The sequence below is a fragment of the Euleptes europaea genome, chromosome 19 (assembly GCF_029931775.1).
Source record: "Euleptes europaea isolate rEulEur1 chromosome 19, rEulEur1.hap1, whole genome shotgun sequence".
NCBI lineage: Eukaryota > Metazoa > Chordata > Lepidosauria > Squamata > Sphaerodactylidae > Euleptes > Euleptes europaea.
In genome coordinates, this window is record NC_079330.1 from 33,902,056 (window position 1) to 33,921,367 (window position 19,312).

General features: G+C 48.6%; 1 protein-coding gene across 1 annotated transcript in view; it reads right to left on the reverse strand.

The window, feature by feature from the left end:
- Window positions 1–279: 279 nt before the first annotated feature.
- The window catches only part of HEATR6 (HEAT repeat containing 6), a 58,396-nt gene continuing 39,363 nt past the window's right edge, over window positions 280–19,312 (reverse strand). Inside the window, exons 17-22 of the mRNA XM_056865040.1 lie at window positions 18,776–18,910; window positions 17,805–17,927; window positions 13,855–13,979; window positions 10,588–10,684; window positions 2,211–2,415; window positions 280–830 (exon numbers count right to left, since the gene is read on the reverse strand). Of these exons, the coding sequence (XP_056721018.1) occupies window positions 280–830; window positions 2,211–2,415; window positions 10,588–10,684; window positions 13,855–13,979; window positions 17,805–17,927; window positions 18,776–18,910 (1,236 nt within the window). The remainder of the gene's footprint in view (window positions 831–2,210; window positions 2,416–10,587; window positions 10,685–13,854; window positions 13,980–17,804; window positions 17,928–18,775; window positions 18,911–19,312) is intronic.

Here is a 19,312-nt window from a genome sequence, read left to right on the forward strand (position 1 = left end):
TAAGTGTTGTAAACAGGATTCTTATATAAGGTCTGTGCGTCACCTTGAAAACAGCAGCTAAACCCAGAGAAGAATCATTGGTAGCTTGGAAATCTGCTCCAGACATTTGGAAACGTTAACTAGCCCACACAAAAATCCTGGTCTAGTTTGTTTTATGGGACCAAGGGAGCTCAGACAGAGCCTCCAAGTAAGGCTAAAGGACATTTAATTTAATCAGTGGAAAGATCTTTTTGGACACCTAATAGAAAATCAAAAACGTTTGTGCTGCCTCAGCCATCCTCAAGATTCTGCTAGTCCTGCAGCAGCACTGTGGACTTTCAAGACTTCTTCCAGACAAGCTACTGCCCCCCTTTTCATGGGGCTCGTTGACAGTTCTTCGATACTTCGCACGTGCTCAATAGCCTTCTTCAAGATTTCATCTCTTTGACGGAAGCTCTCGCCGATCCCCATTTCATCGTCTTCGCCTCCAGACTTCACATACTGCAGCATGTAGGCTCCGATGGCTTCTCTGTGCTCCGCTGCTGATCTCCGGATGGCTGGCAGGTCTGCCTCATCAGCCAGGCTCAGCAAATGGAGCAGAGCGTGGCACAGCTGCGTCCGGAGGCTGGTGCTGTATTTGAACTCCAGGAAGTCTTCGGCATCCTCGCTCTTCTGCAAGGCCACAACCAGCGAGCTCCAGATGTGAGAGAACTGCTCAGGAGTGCCGTAATGCTTCCTTTCGGCTGGTACAGAGAGGGCGGCAGCAGATTTGATGCGGACTTTGAAATTCTTGCAGGACTTGACCACCGAAGTGAGGGCATCATAGGCTCGGGCAGTCCAAAGGGCTTCTCCTAGAGAGTTCAGTCCAGACAAAAGTCACTAGTCACAGCCAAGACTGGCAAAGCTTTCACACCCATCATCGGCTGAAAATCCCAGGAGTTACTTGTATGTAGACTTCTAATACTAGCTAACCTGTGACAAGTAAAAGATCTTCACCCCATGTACTCAAAAGGGAATCAAGGTAGTGTACACTGGGAAAAGTACAGACCCCACAAAGAAAGGGCAAGATCCAAAGAATTGCACGTCTCACCCCACACATCCAAGGGGCAGCTCTGGGCTTGTAGTGGTTAAGAGAGGTGGTTTGGAGTGGTGGACTCTGATCTGGAGAACCAGGTTTGAGTCTCCACTCCTCCACATGAGTGGCAGAGGCTAATCTGGTGAACTAGATTTGTTTCCCCACTCCTCCACATGAAGCCAGCTGGGTGTCCTTGGGCAAGTCACTCTCAGCCCCACCTATGTCACAGGGTGTCTGTTGTGGGGAGGGGGAGGGAAGGTGATTGCAAGCCAGTTTGAGTCTCCCTTAAGCGGTAGAGAAAGTCGGCATATAAAAACCAACCCTTCTTCTTCTACAAGAGACAGCAGCCTGCCCACCCCCAATGGAAAACTGCTTTCAAAACTAAGGCTCAAAAGTATTCTGATGTGAGATGGGTCCCTGCTATTCAAGGGGGGGGGGGAGCATAGAATAACTCTAGGTAAGCATAGAGTAACTCCGGATCCTGGCCACAACTGGGCCATATGCAAGCCCCTCCCCCTCACGCATGCAAAGCAACCATACTGACAAATGGTCCGCCAAGCTCAGTAGTCTACTCTGGCTTGCAGCTGCTCTCCAGGGTCTCAGGCACAGAAAAAGACTTAACAAGGTCCTTTTCACTGCAGATGCTGGGAACTACCAAGAGAGTTTCTATGGGCAAAGGATGTGCTCGGCCAATGCAACGCAGACCCTCCATTTTGGGGGAGAGTGTCAGGGGGCTTGCATACCAAAGGAACTGCAGATCCAGGAGTGGCTATTAAGGGGTCGCCTGCAAAGCAACAATTCAACAGAACTTCCTGGTCCAGAGGTAGAACGCTTCTGAACACCAAGAGCTGAGGACAGATAGCAGGACAAAGCGGCTGTCCTCACACCCTGTCTGTGGGTTCTGGTGGCATCTCCTGGACATGGATACTGGAATCCCAGAACCTTTGTCTGACCCAGCAAGGCTCTTTTGATATCCTGCTACCATAATACCCGTGGGAACTACATGTAGTGCAGTGGGGCAGCAGTGAGGGGAAACCTGCACAGAAAGGGGCCTGGGGGGAGGGCAAGTCACTGCCTCACTTCTGTGTGCCAAACTGGGAAAACAGCAGCACAAGAAACCATCAGGGACCAAAAAGAGTGAATTGTTTTTACTTACCCAGTGGCAAGGCAATGTTTTTGAAGACATTCCCAAGGGCATAACAAGCATTCCAGCGTGCCTTCATGGTGGCTTCACTTCGCACCGTGGAGATCAGGGCCTGGACGGATTCCTCAATAGGTTCACCGAACCTGGGATTGGCTATGTGAGCTGGCTGGAGGAAATGAAGGAGGTTTCCGAGGGCACGCACTGCATTGCTTTTCACCTGGAAAAAGTGGAAGAGACTGAGATACTCTGCCACTTGCACAAAAGATGCTGCCGTCACTCCCTTTAAGTGTTCTAGGTTTGCAAAACCGAAATCAATGTCACTTGAACTGAGGCGTGTACATTTTAGGCCAGAGTTAGGCAAACAGTCGAGGTTTGCTAAAAAACGAACCTTGGATTACTTACCGTGAAGGCTCCTTCTGCTCTGGAATACTGAGGGCATCTTCAGGATGGGTTATTTTCCTTCTCTTGTTCAGGAAGGCAGGTACAAAAATTCTTAACATTTCTATTACTTCCTGTCTCTTGGGGGAAATAACCCCCCTCCTCCTTCAGCTCCATTCTATTTCAGAGCTCATCCATCAGGAAGAACAGGAAGCCTAAATAATAGCCTCTATCGGATTGACCACCTTAACATGGCCTCCTTTATAACAAACAATGTAAACATTGGAAACTGAAACAATGGCAAACATGAAATGTATAACAATGGGTCGAAACCAACCAACATGAGGTAGGGGTGTGGCTCCTCCTCCTCCACTGTTCTAATCAGGCTTTGAATAGATTCAGAGTGTAATAATTTAGAAGCTGCTGGCAGAAAGGGAGGGGGAAGATGCCCTCCGTATTCCAGGGCAGAAGAAGCCTTCACGGTAAGTAGTCCAAGGCTCATTCTCACTCTGGAGAATGAGGGCATCTTCAGGATGGGATTTACAAGAGCTTCGTCCCTTACCTGGGTGGGCTAAATTATTCCTCCTCCACACTCTGCAGCACTTTGCGTTTGAATTCTGCATCCTTAGATGAGTAGAAATTTATCTTATAATGGCGTATAAAAGTGGAGACCGATGCCCACATAGCCGCCTTACAGATTTCCTCCACTGATGCACTACGGTTATAAGCAGCCGTAGTGGCAGTGCTTCTGATGGCATGCGCTGCAATCCCTGATGGGACTTGGAGATTGCTTGATTTGTAGGCTTGGGCAATGCAGCGTTTGATGGTATAGCTGACTGTGGATCTGGACTTGCCTTTGCCTTTGTTAGGTGCCGTTAACGTGATGAACAGGTATTCTGAAGTTTGGATATGCTCAGTGCGTCTAATGTAGATTCATAGGGCTCTTTTAAGATCCAGGGTACGCCACTGCCAGTCTCTCTCTGACTGTGGGTTAGGGGAGAAGGCAGGAAGAACTATCTCCTGTTGTCGATGAAAACAAGTGTTTATCTTGGGGATAAAAGTTGGATCTGGATGCAGGATCACTTTGTCCTTATAGAACACACACAGGTCCGGCCGTATGGATAGGGCGCTCAGCTCAGACACTCTGCGTCGAAGTAATTGCAGTTAGAAAGAGGACCTTCATCCTGAGCCATTTAAGATCCACTGCCCACAGAGGCTCGAATGGGGGCTTGGTAAAGGCTTTCAGGACTGTATGGAGCTTCCAGGAAGGAAATCTGTGAACAACCGGTGGGGAAGTGGCTTTGACCCCTTGCAGGAAAGCCTTGATGTGTGGATGTTTGACTAGGGAATACCCTGAAACTCGCGGCACTAGGGTTGCGATAGCTGCTAGCTGTCTGCGTAAGGTGGCGACCTTGAGGCCTGTCTTCCCTCCTGGAGGGAACACGTCCCATACTCGAGGCCTGAGAGGGTTGAGCTGTTTGTTACGACACCAGGCATCAAAGACTCTCCAGGTGGCATTGCACATGCCGTGCACTGAGGGTCGGCACGATACTAGGATGGTATCGGTGATGTCAGACTGGTAGCCTAGGGCTAGTAGCCTTCTCCTCTCAATGACCATACGGTCAACTGGTACCATTCCGGGTCTGGATGGCAGATGGGTCCTTGGAGTAGGAGGTCTTGTCTTTTTGGCAACCTCCAGGAGTCCCTGAAGGACATCTGAAGAAGAGCCGGGTACCAAGGCCTCCTGGGCCAATCAGGCGCCACCAGCAGTACTGTGGCCTTGAGCAGTCGAATTCTGCGGATGACCCTCGGTAGCAACAGGAGTGGTGGGAAGGCATACAATAGTCCCGGAGGCCAAGGGGTCAGAAGAGCGTCCGTCTCCTCCGAAATTGACTTGGCTGTAGCGGGAGAAAAATCTCTCGACTTGTTGGTTGCCTGACGAGGCAAACAGATCCACCTTCGGCAAGCCGAGAGTCTGGGTGAGTTGACAAAATACTACCGGGTTGAGTTGCCATTCTGCCTCGTCTAGGTGTTGACGTCTTAGCCAGTCTGCCTCTACATTCAGGATCCCCTGAATGTGCTCCGCCGCAATAGATGCCAGGTGTTTCTCCGCCCAGGTAAGTACTAACTTGGCTTCCCTGTGGAGAGTGGACGAAAGGGAGCCGCCCTGCTTGTTGATGTGGGCCTTTGCCGCCACGTTGTCTGTCCGGATCAAAAGATGTCTGACCTGGAATTGAGACTTGAAGTGGAGGAGGGCCTTGAAGATGGCCCTGATTTCCAGGGCATTGATGTTTAACTTCTTCTCAGAGGGTTCCCAAAGACCCTGAGCTGGTTGTCCCTGGAAGGTCGCTCCCCAACCTGACAGGTTAGGCGGTTAGGGTTAGGGTTAGGGGGTTAGGGGGTTAGGGTTAGGGTTAGGGGGTTAGGGTTAGGGGGGTAGGGTTAGGGTTAGGGTTCTTAGTTGTCTGAGAACAACTGAACCAGAGGCTCGTGCAGGTAAGTCAAGCCTTTGGTTAGATTGTTGTGACTGATCCACCACAGGAGACTGTGACTCAATTCGCTGGAAACGAAGATTAGTTTGTTTCTCTTTATCAGGATGTCCTGCTGGTGTGGACGAAGTAGCCACTGCAGTGGCCTGGCATGAAATCTGGCCCATGGAACTGCGGGGATACAGGATATCATTAATCCCTGCAGCTTGGCAAGGTCCATCAGTCGAGCCCCCGGAGATTAATGTATCCTCCTGGCTAAGGATATCATCTTTGCCGCCTTTTCTGGAGGTAAGGTGAGAGAGTTCGAGACTGTATCTATTATCACCCCCAGATGTCAAATGGGTTTTGTTGTAATTGATCAGGGAGCTGTGGCTCTCCAGGAGACATAGAACTAGCTGGGTATGCTGCAAACTTAGGTCTCTGGACGGGGCACAGATGAGGGTGTCGTCCAGATACGGGTGTTATCTGAACGCCTTGCCTGAGAGTCATCGCCACTAGGGTCACCAGCACCTTCGTGAAGACTCTGGGAGCCGAGGAAAGACCGAAGGGCATCACCCTGAATTGGAAGTGATGTCCCTGACACATGAATCTGAGGAACCTGCGGTGGTCGGGATGGCCTCCGTGATGGAGCGCAGAGTTTCCATCCTGAACCTCCTCTGGGGAATAAATTTGTTGACAAACTTGAGGTCCAGGATGGCCCTCCAGTCCCTGTTCCTCTTGGGGACGGTGAAAAACACCAAGTACACGCCTGGGTAGAACTGCAATGGATGGACTGGTTCTATGGCGTGAATATCCAGCAGGTGTCGTACAGCTGTTGATGTGCAGAGGACGAAAAAATTCTATTTTGTAACCGTTGTTGATGATCTGGCATACCCAGCTGTCTGCTTGAGCAGCTGCCCAGTGGTGGACAAACTGGCTCACCGGAAAGGTTGCGTCGTCACTGTTTGGAAGGACGGGGGTTGTTATTATTTCCCGGTCTGTCCATACTGTATTTTGGGGGAGAGGAACGCCCTCCCCTGTGAAAGGAGCCTCAGTTAGAGGTCCAAGACCTTCTCCTTTGGTCATTACGGAAGCGGGAGAGGGGGTGAAAGGGACGAAAGGAGGAGGAGAAGCTCCTGTTGTCCTTTCGAAAGCTCTCTGGCAAGGCCTTCTTTTTATCTTTTGTTTCCAGTAGAATGGATTCCAGTGGGTCTTTAAACAACTTTCCTCCCTGGTATGGGAAGCCCATCAAGTCAGCCTTGGACCGTGGATCAGCCTGCCAAGGTCGTAGCCATAGCGCTCTTCTGGCAGCAGTTTGGGTAGCTAAGGCCCTTGCTGAGAAAGACATCGTATCTAACGTGGAGTCCGCCAAAAAGATGACCGCTTTCAGTACTCTAGACACCCCTTCTAAGGCCTTGTGGTTTTCTTCTGGTATAAGCTGGGTCAGCTTATGTGTCCAGATAATGGCGGCTCTGGACATGAGTGCCGAGGTGAATGATGCACTGGTAGCCAAGGAGGATGCCTCATGGGCCCTTTTGATGGCCAGCTCTGCTTTTCTGTCAAGTGGGTCCCTAATGGACCCCTTACCATCCCTGGTGACCAGATCAGTAGAATGGAGGGCTGTGACTGGGGCCTCTACTAGAGGTATCGGAAGGAGTTGATTAGTGGAGTTGGCAAGGGCATAAAATTTTCTGGTGACAGCTGGGAACTGTTTGGTGGCCAAGGGCCTTTCCCATTCTGCCCTCATGAGGGTAGTGAAATAACCTGGGACTGGGATGGTTCTAGACGTAGAGGAGTGTCTGTGAAAAAATTCCTTAGACCCCTTTAGTTTACTGTTTGCTGTGGACTCAGACTCCTCTGTTAAGTCCAAGGCTGCTAATGCTTTAATAAGGAGGGGTTGAAAGTCCTCCTTGGGGGAACAGCCTGGTCTGTGCATCCTCTACTGCTGGTGGTTCTTCCTCAGAAGAAAAACCTCCCTCCAATTCCCCCTCCTCTTCAACTTCATCGTCTGAAGTATTGGGGGATAGGTTAAGCTGGTCACGTCTAGATATAGGGGCCTTCTGTGCCTCTTTAGTAGACCAGCGTGGCTTGGCGGCTGCCTGGTCAGCTCTTGACTCTAAGCTATTTTCCCGACTAGGCTCCTGCAGTAGCTGCTGCCTTGGGGGGTATCTGCTCAGCGATGGGTCCGGGGAGGTGACTTGGAGGCCCTGGAGACCCTCCACAAAGGTGCTCCTAATGAGCTCGATCAGTTCAGCTCTTAAGAGAGAAAGACCCCCCCTCCGCCTGGGGAACCGCTGCGGGTGTTACTATACCGGTCGATGACTGAGCTGTCTGAGCCTGTGCGGTTGAAGTCGCCGCCGGAACTAACAATCCATGTGGCGGAACTAACAATCCATGTGTGGTCGAGGTACTTGGAGCGGCGGGGCAGGGAATGGGCGGATCCACAGACATGGAAGCCGATGCCCGGGGAGCTAAGGTATGGCAAGGAGCCGCACTGCTGGTTCCTGTAGGTTGGCTAGGAGTCTTTTCGTGCCGCTTGGTCTCGGCCGCTGTCAGGCCGCTTGTCTCCTTCTTTTTGGCGTTCTTGGAATTTGGCGCCGAGTTTCCCTTTCGTTTCCCCCCCGATTGTTTGTTCTGTGCCTCGCCACTGAGATTGTGGCTTCCTGAGGGCTCCTTCTGGCTCTGGGTGGCAACCAGCAAGCCTGGGTCTAGGTCCTCTGGCAAAATATATTCGTCTGTGCGGACCACTGCCATTTTATTTAGGTGGGAAAACATGCCTAGCTTCGCCTGAGGCAACGGAGCCCACACAGAACACTAAGGGAAAAACAAACACGAGGGGAGGGGAGGGAAAAAACAAAGGGAAAAGGTATTCTAGAGTAGAGATAAAATCTACACGAGATAAAGGGGGTTACCGCACTTTGAATTCCCAGCGATGTATTAAGATATTGTCGAAGGCTTTCACGGTCAGAGTTCATTGTCCAGTCTTTCAGTGTCTTGGAATAAGACCCTGACACAAACAGGACACAGGGTCTTATTCCAAGACACTGAAAGACTGGACAATTCTACCAACTATTTTGTCAGATTGCACAGAGAAGCCATTGAAATTTATAAACATCAGCACAACTTTAACAGAAAAGAAGAGAGTTTAAGAATGAATAAGGCTTGGCTTCCTGCCCTGAAAAACCTCCAGACTAACAAAGGCTACAGTCAACAATAGCCATGCAGATTAGCTTTGGATTTCACACATTACCAGATCATTTCAGGATACAATGCTTCCATATTAACATACCACACTCTCATTAGTACATTATCTTGATACTTACAGGACAATGATTAGCACATTACGTCTGCAGGACAGTACTCAGCTCAAACCCAACCCTCTCTGACTCTTCCTACACACTTGACACTGAGAGACACTGTCCTTCAGTGCTACTACTCTGAAGATGCCTGCCACAGCTGCTGGCGAAACGTCAGGAAAGAAAATTCCCAGACCACGGTTACACAGCCTGGATAACCTACAAGAACCAATGTATTAAGAGTTTGAAAATGTTATAAAAAACATCGCTTTAAAAGGGTTTTTGGATACCACGGCTAATAAATGGTTGGAAGACGTCTTCACAGCTAAAGGGGCTAAAAAAAGTGCAAACAGTATTTTTTATAACGCTTTCAAACTCTTAATACATCGGTGAGAATACATAGAAAGTGCGAACAGTATTTTTTATAACATTTTCAAACTCTTAATACATTGCTGGGAATACAAGTGCGGTAACCCCCAAAGTCTAACTAGGTTTCCTAAGCTAAGCAGCAGAGAGCTTCCAAAAAACCCTGTCTCTCCCTATCAAGGCAGGAAACAGAATGGAGCTGAAGGAGGGGGGTTATTTCCCCCAGAAGACAGGAAGTACTAGAAGTAATAGAAATATTAAACATTTTTGTACCTGCCTCCCTGTACAAGAGAAGGAAAATAACCCATCCTGAAGATGCTCTCCTATCCAGAGCGAGAAAAAGAAGACACCACACCCCGGGTGGGATAATGTGAGCGTGCATCTACCTCTAGCGTTCCCAGCTGCCAGGATCTGGTGCTACCTGGGCCATCTAAGTGGTTTCTCAAATGATGCTACTGACTAGAATGCAGGAACCAGCCCCGCCACTCTACTCAGCACTCTGGCTGTTGATCCCGAAGGATGATCCAGCTACCCTTGGCCCTCCAAACCAGGCCATCTAGCAACTTCTTGCATGGTGCAAGGCCCCTGGCAGGCTCAGCTCCAGTTCCTGCCCTGCTCGGTGCTGCTTCACAACGCAGCTTCCTGCCTGCCTTGGGACACACAACCCACTCTGGTTGCAGCTTAAGGAACGTGGCCCTTGCCTGCCACTCACCCCTGGCTCCATCAGACTGGTTCCCCCCACATCCTGCCAGCTTGGTTCCTGATCCCTGGAGGCGATACAGTACCAGCAGACGACCCAACAGAGGGATCACAACTCTATCAACAGCTGGAGGGACCATTTTCTTCTGCCCTCCCAACATACACCTGTTTCTTTTTAATCCTCCTTTTCCCAACTCCCTGCGACACTGAGAGCAGAGTACCTTTTAACAGCCTTAGAAGGCTGCAGACTCAGTGTTCAAAAAAACTATGAAGGCACAGGACAAACCACAGAGCACCCATCCCCTAAAATGTAGTTTGGAGTTCATCTTTGTAATGGTTAGCATTTACATATCACTTTGGAGTGTTCAAAGCACTGGTCATATATTGGACTGGATACTACCACCTTTCCAGTACAGGAAGCAGATTGCTCCCCACTTTCCCAGCAGCCCCTTTTGACTGCAGTAGAGGCTACGCTAGGGACTGGGAAACCTCCTGTGAATGGGAGGGGGCACATGGGGATGAAGGGCTGCTGAGAGGAGAGGAATCGAGGGGAAATGCCTCTCCTCCTCCTGCCAATGGAGAGTCCAGTAGGAACCAACCCATCATCTTCTTGTCATCCTTGCAATAACTCAAAAGCAGGACAGCACTACCACCGTACTGCAAATGATTTGCCTGAGGTCACCTACTGAGGTCACAGCAAAAGGGAGATTTGACCTGGAGACATTCGGTGCCTACACTTCACCAACTTCCTGCCTGTCAGCTTCCCTCTCTCCAAACTGAACACTACAGCATCCAACCTGGAACATAGTGGGGGAGAAAACACACACCCCTCACTCAGTTTCCCAGAGTAAGCCCAACAGCTTCACTTGCTACAGAACAGTCTCACAGCTTTAACTCCGAATGTTACCAGCTGTGACATTTGAGCCCTACAGAAATGCAGACACCCCTGCTCCGGTTCTGATCAACTGGCTGCGTTGACGCTTCACCCCTTCCGTGCCCCCGTCGCATCGTAAGTTTGAGCTGCCACTTCTGGAAGACAAATCTCTCTCCACTGAAGGTCCAAGGCTATTCTTGGCACCTAAGGGTTCTCATGCAAGTTATACACCACAAGCCCACAGCATCTTCAATAAATAAGAGGAAGCAATGAATAGTATTCACAAGCAGAGCTTTTGAGGGACATGCCTTATTTTTGTCCTTAGAGGCCTCGATCGCTGCTCGTAGCATTTTCAACAGGAGGAGATCCGAGAATTCATCCTGAAAGCTTTGTCCCATGAGCTCCCTGTGACCCAAAACAACAACAGACAATCAGAATACAAGAGAGCAAGCACAAGAGAATGCAAGAGAGCAAGCACAACAGACAGGGTTCGCCTGACTCACACCCGTGTACAAGAACATCCCCAGTTTGCAGAAACAGCACAAAGGCTACCCCTCCTAGGATTTGGGGGGGGGGGAGTCTGAATTCTTCCTCAACATTAAAAACACTCTACATGGGAAAAAGTAGAATGCCAGGGCAAAGATTAGGACACAATGTTTCTCCCTTGCCTGCTAGCTTTCTATGCGCAAAGAGCATTTTGTAAAGGGAAGGGTCACAGGCTTGAGTGGGCTGAGGAAGGATTCTACGACATGCTGTGTTGCTGTACATTTTCAAGAGCTTGGGAGGCTCAAAGTGTTTCTGTTTTGAAGTTGCACGGTGAGGCCATCCTTGGGTTTTAAAAACAGCGTTGTGAGCGTGCACTCGACGTCTGGAGAGCTGGTTCTGAGACTTTGAGAGCCCGGGGGCAAGGCATCCTCGCTGGCAGAAGTGGACCATGCAAAGCAAGACATCTCTTGCGGCGCTTCTCCATGACTGGGGTCACCTGTGCCAAGTAAGGACGGCATAGCCTTTTGGAGTGTGGGTCCCTTTGCCTGCTCTGGGGCCTGGCCAAATGCCAGACTGCACCGCCTTCCAGAGCAGGCACGACAGGTTTGCTTCGAAGATAGAAATGCTGCCCAGGGGGCCTGGATTCTTAGCAACAGCCATGTTTTTCTTACGAGCAGATACATATTTATTGGTTCTTGTAGGTTATCCGGGCTGTGTGACCGTGGTCTTGGTATTTTCTTTCCTGACGTTTCGCCAGCAGCTGTGGCAGGCATCTTCAGAGGAGTAACACTGAAGGACAGTGTCTCTTAGTGTCAAGTGTGTAGGAAGAGTAATATATAGTCAGAAAGGGTTTGAGCTGAATCACTGTCCTGCAAAAAGTATCAAAGATAATGTGCTAATCATTGTCCTGTAAGTATCAAGATAATGTGCTAATGAGGGTGTGGTATGTTAATATAGAACCATTGTATCCTGAAGTGATCTGTTGGCCAACCTGAGAAATCTGCAGTGGCTGAACATGGACTGACACAAAAAGGACACAGGGTCTTATTCCAAGACACTGAAAGACTGGACAATTCTACCAACTATTTTGTCAGATTGCACAGAGAAGCCATTGAAATTCATAAACATCAGAACAACTTTAACAGAAAAGAGGAGAGTTTAAGAATGAATAAGGCTTGGCTTCCTGTCCTGAAAACCTCCAGACTAACAAAGATTACAGTCCACAATAGCCATGCAGATTAGCTTTGGATTTCACACATTAACAGATCATTCAGGAAAGAAAATAACGTCAGGAAAGAAAATACCAAGACCACGGTCACACAGCCCGGATAACCTACAAGAACCAATGAACTCTGACCATGAAAGCCTTCGACAATATTTAGATACATATTTAAACCAATCTATTAGAAGAGGAATAATATAGCTTGATCTTAGATCCTCATAAAGACAACATTCCTGTGTTCTTCTGGTTCTGCCGATTCTCTAGCACAGGGTGTCAAACATGCGGCCTATGGGCTGGATCAGGCCCCCGGAGGGCTTTTATCCGGCCCGCGGAGCCAAGGAACCTACTCCCCCTTTCCCCCCTCCCCCGGCCTTTTCTGGCCTTCCTGGGGCCCGTGCCTGGCCGGGGAGGGAGTGGGGAAGGCTTCTGTCCGGTCACGCCGAGGCCTTCCCGCGGTCAACATGGGCTGTGGGCCCATTGGCACGGCCGGGGGAGGCTTTCCTGTGGTAAGGCAGGGCCACAGGCCCAATGGCGCACCCGGGGGTAAGGTGGAGGCCTTCCAGCGGTTGCGCTGGGCTGTGGCCCGCTGGTGCACCCAGGGATGGGGTGGAGGCCCTCGTGGTTGTGCTGGGCCGCGGGGCCGCTGGCAGCCTGGAGGGTGGGGTGGAGGACTTCCCGCGGTCACGCTGGGCTGCTAGCGCATCCGGGTGTGTGTGGGGAAGGCTTTTCTCTGTTCTTCCTCTTTTTCTGTCCCTCTCTCTCCCCTTTTCTTTCGTATTGTCTCCCTCCTTTTCTTTCTTTCTCCCCCTCTTTCTTTCCCTCCGTCCCTCCCATTTATTTATTTATGTCCGCATGGCCCGGCCCGACCAAGTGACATTTATGTCATATCCAGCCCTCCTAACAAATGAGTTCGACACGCCTGCTCTAGCACATACATAACCCCTGCTGGGGTGGAGGCTGAATGATGTCTTGAGTATGTTATGGGAATCAACCCTTGGAAGGTCAGATCATTGTAAGTAGGGTCTGAATAAAGATACGACTGCAGTGGGACTTTCTCAGGGCCTACGTGGAATGCCAAGGCTTTAAAGTAATAGGTTTGTTCTATTAGAGGGGATGAACCGCAGCTCCTTGCAAAGGGCTTGAAAACCTCTCACAGAGCAAAAGAAGTGTGTTGGGCAATTGGAGAAAGGGTTGTTGGAACTGGCAAGCTTTTTAAAATGCATTTACTACACTGACTACTCACTCTTTCACCAAGCACTCAGGGTGGCCTAAGACAAGGCAACACCTCAATACGAGACTTGGGCTGGCAGGATAAAGGAACAGGGACCCCAGACTGATTTTGTCTGTAGGCTTCAGGATCCCTACCCTGTCAAAAAGTTTTGGTTTTTCAAAAGCTGTCTCAGGGCTTGTTCAGGTAATTTCTCTCTGCCTCATACTGAGTCAGATCACTGAACTACCCAGGTCAGTATTGTCTCTTCTGACTGGCAGTGTCCCTCCAGGGCCTCAAGCACAGGTATTTCACATCACCTGTTGCCTGATTTTTTTAGCTGTAGAGGCCAGGGATCAAACCTGGGATCTTCTGCATGCAAAGCAGATGCTTACCACTGAGCCATGCTCCCACCCTACAAACCTAGAGGAGTCAAGAGAAGGCCTTGGGCTCACCTATACTTTTGCCGGTTCCACTCAGTGCAGTGATGACTATTCAGCACCTCCCCAATAAGGCATTGCTTGATTTTTTTTTTGAAAGAAATACTATTACTATTTTTGAGAAATCTAAATTTCAGTCCCCAAATCAGTAAAATCCACCCAGCAGAATCCAGCTAGGAATGCTGCCCATCCACCCCCACCTTCACCACTTGGTACCTACATGTTGATGATCAGCGTGTCCGTCAGGTTCCCCAAGGACCATGCTGCTTTGGCACGGACGTTGGGAGAACAGTCAGTGAGCGAGTTCAGGATCACATTTGCTGTGTCAGCGACAAACAACACATCCTAAAGACAAGACACTGGTCATTATCACTTGGTGGGTTTTATCCCCCACCCTTCACCAAGAACCTGCTTGGCGAGCGATTTGGCAGCAGCGGCCCTGAAACCCCCCAACAGCAATTGGTTCTTCTGTTCCCTATCCTAGAGCTGCTGGTCAGTCAAAGAAGGGACTCTGGCTTGCTGGTTGCCGCTGTGCTGACTTTCTGCCTGCCACTGGACAAGGTGTTTTAACCAGAGAGAAGGGATAAGATAGGCAGCCAGAGCAGGTGGACTGGGGCGGACCAAGCAGGGGACTAGGAAACAAGAATCAGAAACCAAAGAAAAAGGAGGGCCAAGGAAATCATAGAGAAAAGTGAGATTGGAACAGGTTTGTTTGAAAGGGGAGGAGAAAGCCAGGGAAAGGAACACTGGGGGAGCAAAATAAGCAGATGAAAGGCATTTGGCAGAGGAAGTTCACATATTGAACTAGTCTTAATTGGAGGCCTCTCTCCACAGAGAGAGAGCAGGCAGGCTTCATTAAAGGAAGTTCAACCATTGATCACTGCATGTTGCTATATCATCTGGCTAAGAAATATACGGCAGTTACAAAAGGGTGCCTATTTACATGTGTTTTACTGGCTTATGCTGTAAATAATAATAAATCAATCAAAGGGTGCCTATATGTGGCCTTTGTCGATCTGCAAACAGCCTTCAACTCAGTCCCTAGGAAGCATCTATGGGAAACATTAAGGAGGACCACAATCGACCAGAGACTCTTGTGGTTAATATGAACAGTATCATTCTGTATGAATGTATGATTGGAGACCTCCAGTTCTGTTATAATGCTACAGAGTGCAGAGACCAGCCCTGCTGGATCAGATGAAAGATCTAGCTACTTTAGCATTATTTCTCAAGTGGGGGACAGCCAAACAAGTCCGGGAAACTCATAAGCAGGGCAGAAAGGACAACGCTCTCTCCCCGCCATGGTTTATCGCTAGTACTGAGCTGCTTCCTGCTTCTGAACATGGAAGGTGTACTTAAATGCCCTGGCTAAAAACCGTTCTCAGACCTGCCCCCTCCATGAATTTGCCTAAGCTTTTAGAAAAGCTTCATAAGTTTTAAAAGACAGCCTGCCCCAGGCAAAAGAACACTTAATCTAACACAATTTGTCCTGTCGCTGTGAACAATCTAATCATTTTGGACTGTAGAAGGCACCCAAAATTTCACTGGGCTCCTGATGCTGTAAAGCCTCTGAGTGCATTTCCATTTAATTGGCATACTGACTTAGAATCAAGTGCAATTACCTCAACCCACTAATTGCGTGCTTAGCACTAATCATACCCAATCATTGCATTAATTTATTTGCTGTTCTCCCTGGTGACCGTATGACTCTAATCTGCTCTTCTGGGCCATGCTCCACTTGTCCTCACTCCTTTCTTACCATTACAGATTTTCTTCTTTTTTAAAAAAAATCTTTTTCCAGATTCCGTTGCTAGGAGGTTTGGCATACCAGCATCCTTCTAAAGGAGGCTCCAGATTCTGAAATAGTGATAGCAGGCACAGGATTTGGGCTTTGGACAAGGAAACTGCTTTCACACTGGACTTAGAAAGGACCTAGAAGGAAGGCCAAATCATCAGCCGTCGCTGCAATAGATAGGAGAGGCATTCAAAACCTCTCTGTCCCACTGCTGGAGAAGATGGGCACAATAAAAGTCTTCAAGGTGGCTTACAATTTCCATTAAGAAGTCCCTATCATAAAGAGGAATTACACAACTTTAAGGATGATGATTAAGAAATTGAAATTGTTCAAGATTTTCTATTCCTTGGCTCAATCATCAACCAAAAGGGAGGCGGCAACCAGGAAGTCAGAAGGAGATCGAAACTGGGAAGGGCAGCCATGAAGGAGCTAGAAAAGATTTTTAAGTGTAGCAATCAAGATAATTCAAGCTATAGTATTCCCCATCACTATGTATAAGTGTGAAAGTTGGAAAATGAAGAAAGCTGATAGGAAGAAAGTTGATTCCTTTGAAATGTGATGGAGGAGAGTTTTACAGGTGCCAAAAACACATCTGAGTGGGCTCCCGATCAAATCAAGCCTAAACTGTCCCTAGAAGCTAAAATGACTAAACCAAGGCTATCATACTCTGGTCACATTATGCGAAGACGAGTCACTGGAAAAGATAATAACACTAGGAAAAGTAGAAGGCAGCAAGCAAAGAGGAAGACCTAACATGATCAACTCGATCAAGGAAGCCACGGCCCTCAGTTTGCAAGACCTGAGCAAGGCTGTTAACGATAGGCCGTTTTGGAGGTCATTAATTCATAGGGTCACCATAAGTCGGAAGCGACTTGACAGCACTTGACACACACGTCATAAAGAATAGATGATTAAAACTAAACAAGTAAGATGAATGGAACACAGACAGCAGCAATAGGCATACCAATAAAATAAAAAGCAGCTGATACTAATTACTATTAAAAGCAGGACGAAACAGGGCAGACTTAGCCTGGGACCTAAAAAGTAACAGTGAGGGAGCTAGACAAACACTGTTGTGGCTGCATTTTTTAAATGTATGATACTGTTCTTAATGCATTATCTTCTCATTCTGTAATCCTTACTTTTCAATGGGAACTCTGGACTGCGAATGTAGTAAAGACATAACTAATCGATCTCCAAGGGCGGTGAAAGGGCAAGGCTGCACAAAAGATCTCTCTCTGACAGCCACTAACTCGCCTTCTCAGTGGCATGGAGAGAAATCTTTATTGATAAGCAGGTCCACAAGTGAGAAGAGAGTCCTTCCAGCCTGTCTCGATGTGCAGCCAGGAGCTCCGGACCATACTTCTCTAGCCCCACCTCGCTGGTTAGGGATGAAGAGCAGTCCTGGGTTGAAAAACTTAAAGACTATTGATCCACGATATGACCTAAGCCAGACCCAAGTTCACAACAGTGCCCAGCATCTGAGGGTAGGATGGAAGAGTGCCAGGATGCCCCCATCCTTCAGAATCATGCTTTCTGATGTCCAGATGGCCTCTGCACTTGCCTGCGTCAACAAGCATGACCTGAAGGCAAGTGCCGTATATACTCAAGTATAAGACGAGTTTTTTAGCCATGATTTTTGGCTTATACTCGGGTCAATACGGTAATTCACCTGCCGGGCCCTCTCCCAGTGCGCTCCCGCCGGCCAGCTGATGGGCGGGCTGTGGTGAGTAAGAATCGCCCTCCAGACAAGCAGGCTAATCAGCGTTCCAAAAACTGGCTTCTTCTAGAGTTCACAAAAAGCTACCTACACAGGTACCTGGGGTCAAGGTACTGTGGACTATTATCTTGTTTGAAAGTACTTGTGCATCAGAAGACAGTCAAGCCTGGCAATGCTGGCTTAGGCATGAACACATGAAGCTGCCTTCTACTGAATCAGACCATTGGTCCATCAAGGTCAGTATTGTCTATTCTGGCAGCGTCTCTCCACGGTTTCAGGATGAGGACTTTCACATCACCTACTGCCTGGTCCTTTCAACTGGAGATGCCGGGGATTGAACCTGGGACCTTCTGCATGCCAAGCAGATGCTCTACCTCTGAGCCACGGCCCCTCCCCAGGTCCCAAGTCCAATCCCCGGCATCTCCAGTTAAAGGGACTAGGCAAGTAGGTGATGTGAAAGACCTCTACCTGAGACCCTGGAGAGTCGCTGCCAGTCTGAGTAGACAATACTGACTTTGATGGACCAGGGGTCTGATTCAGTATGAGGCAGCTTCATGTGTTCATGAATAAAAAGACAGCATTGGCTCCACCCCCCCTCAAAAAAAAATCATCATGAAATTTTTTTAAAAGGAACAACTTGAGATTGGAACCTGACCTGGCGAAGACATGGGAAAACAACATAGACTCCTAGAGCACGTGCAGCCGCGGCTTTCACCAGTGGATTCTCACTGTGGTTGAGCCCAAGCAGAAGGGTGATACACAGAATTTGCTTGTCGGCCTGAAATCAGCAAACAAGACAGGAAGAGAGAGAGGAATCCTTCAGATATTGTACAGCTAGTCATGTAGTTAAAGGTGTAAATCCCAGATTAACAGCTCACACGTTTAAAACACAACTAAAGGTTCTAGGGATCAAAGGGGTCCAAACCTGCCAGCAAAAGAGAGACAGAGCAGGTTGGAACAGAACCCTCACAGAGAACACCTGGCAGTTCCTTTTGCCTTGCTACAAATCATGCCATCAATTGTAACATCTGGATTACAGAACACAGTCCTGAGAACCCCAGCTTCCTTTTTCAAAAATAAGTTTCTGGTACACCAGGGGGAATGCCAATGAGCCCTACATACAGAAGAGAGCCAGCTTAGTGTAGTGGTTGAAAGTGGTGGTTTGGAGCGGTGGACTCTAAACTGGAGAACCGGGTTTGATTCCCCACTCCTCCACATGAACGGCGGAGGCTAATCTGGTGAACTGGGCTGGTTTCCCCACTCCTCCACATGAAGCCAGCTGGGTGTCCTTGAGCTAGTCACAGCTCTCTGAGAGCTCTCAACCTCACCTACCTCACAAGGTATCTGTTGTGGGGAGGGGAAGGGAAGGTGATTGTAAACAGGTTTGATTCTCCCTTAAGTGGTAGAGAAATTCGGCATATAAAAACCAACTCTTCTTCTTCTAGCATCTCTGAATTCAAACGCACTGGCGCCTTTATCTCTTTGCTGTAGAGTGCACCAGTTATAACCTGTGTTTCAGTTTTTACGGGCATCTCCCTTGCTCGAGGTGGTGCGGTGAGGACTTACTTGGAACTAGCCTTTGCTTTTCATTCTCACTTCTATCCCACAATTTAGCAACATGCTTACCTGTAGACCACTGAAGGCTTCTGGCAAAATAGAAGAGAGAGCGTTGCAAGTGCTGGTCTGAAGCATGGGGTGCTGGGAGTTCTGCAAGGCGCCAGGCAAGGGGCCGTTCAGCATCCTAGTCCAGAAGGCAACAACCTATGAGAAGAAGAGTTGGTTTTTCTATGCTGACTTTCTCTACCATTTAAGGGTGAATCAAACAGGCTTACAATCACCTTCCCTTCCCCTCCCCACAACAGACTGTTACCCAAAATGCTCTTTAATTGGGGAATTAGCTGAGCAGATCGATAACTTTAATATTTATATAGCGAGATTTCAACCAGCTATACCGGAGCCCATTAACTGTGACCTTAAGAATCAAGACAGACACGGGAATTCCAAATTAAGAGAGTTTATGTCTCTTTCAATCAAATCAGTGTTGCATACACACATACAGAGAAATCTAAGAAATTCAGAGAGGAGTATAAGCACAGATGCCAACATGGCAGGGATCATTGGTGGGGTAATATCTACCTTCTTGAAGCGGTGTTGTCCAAGTTC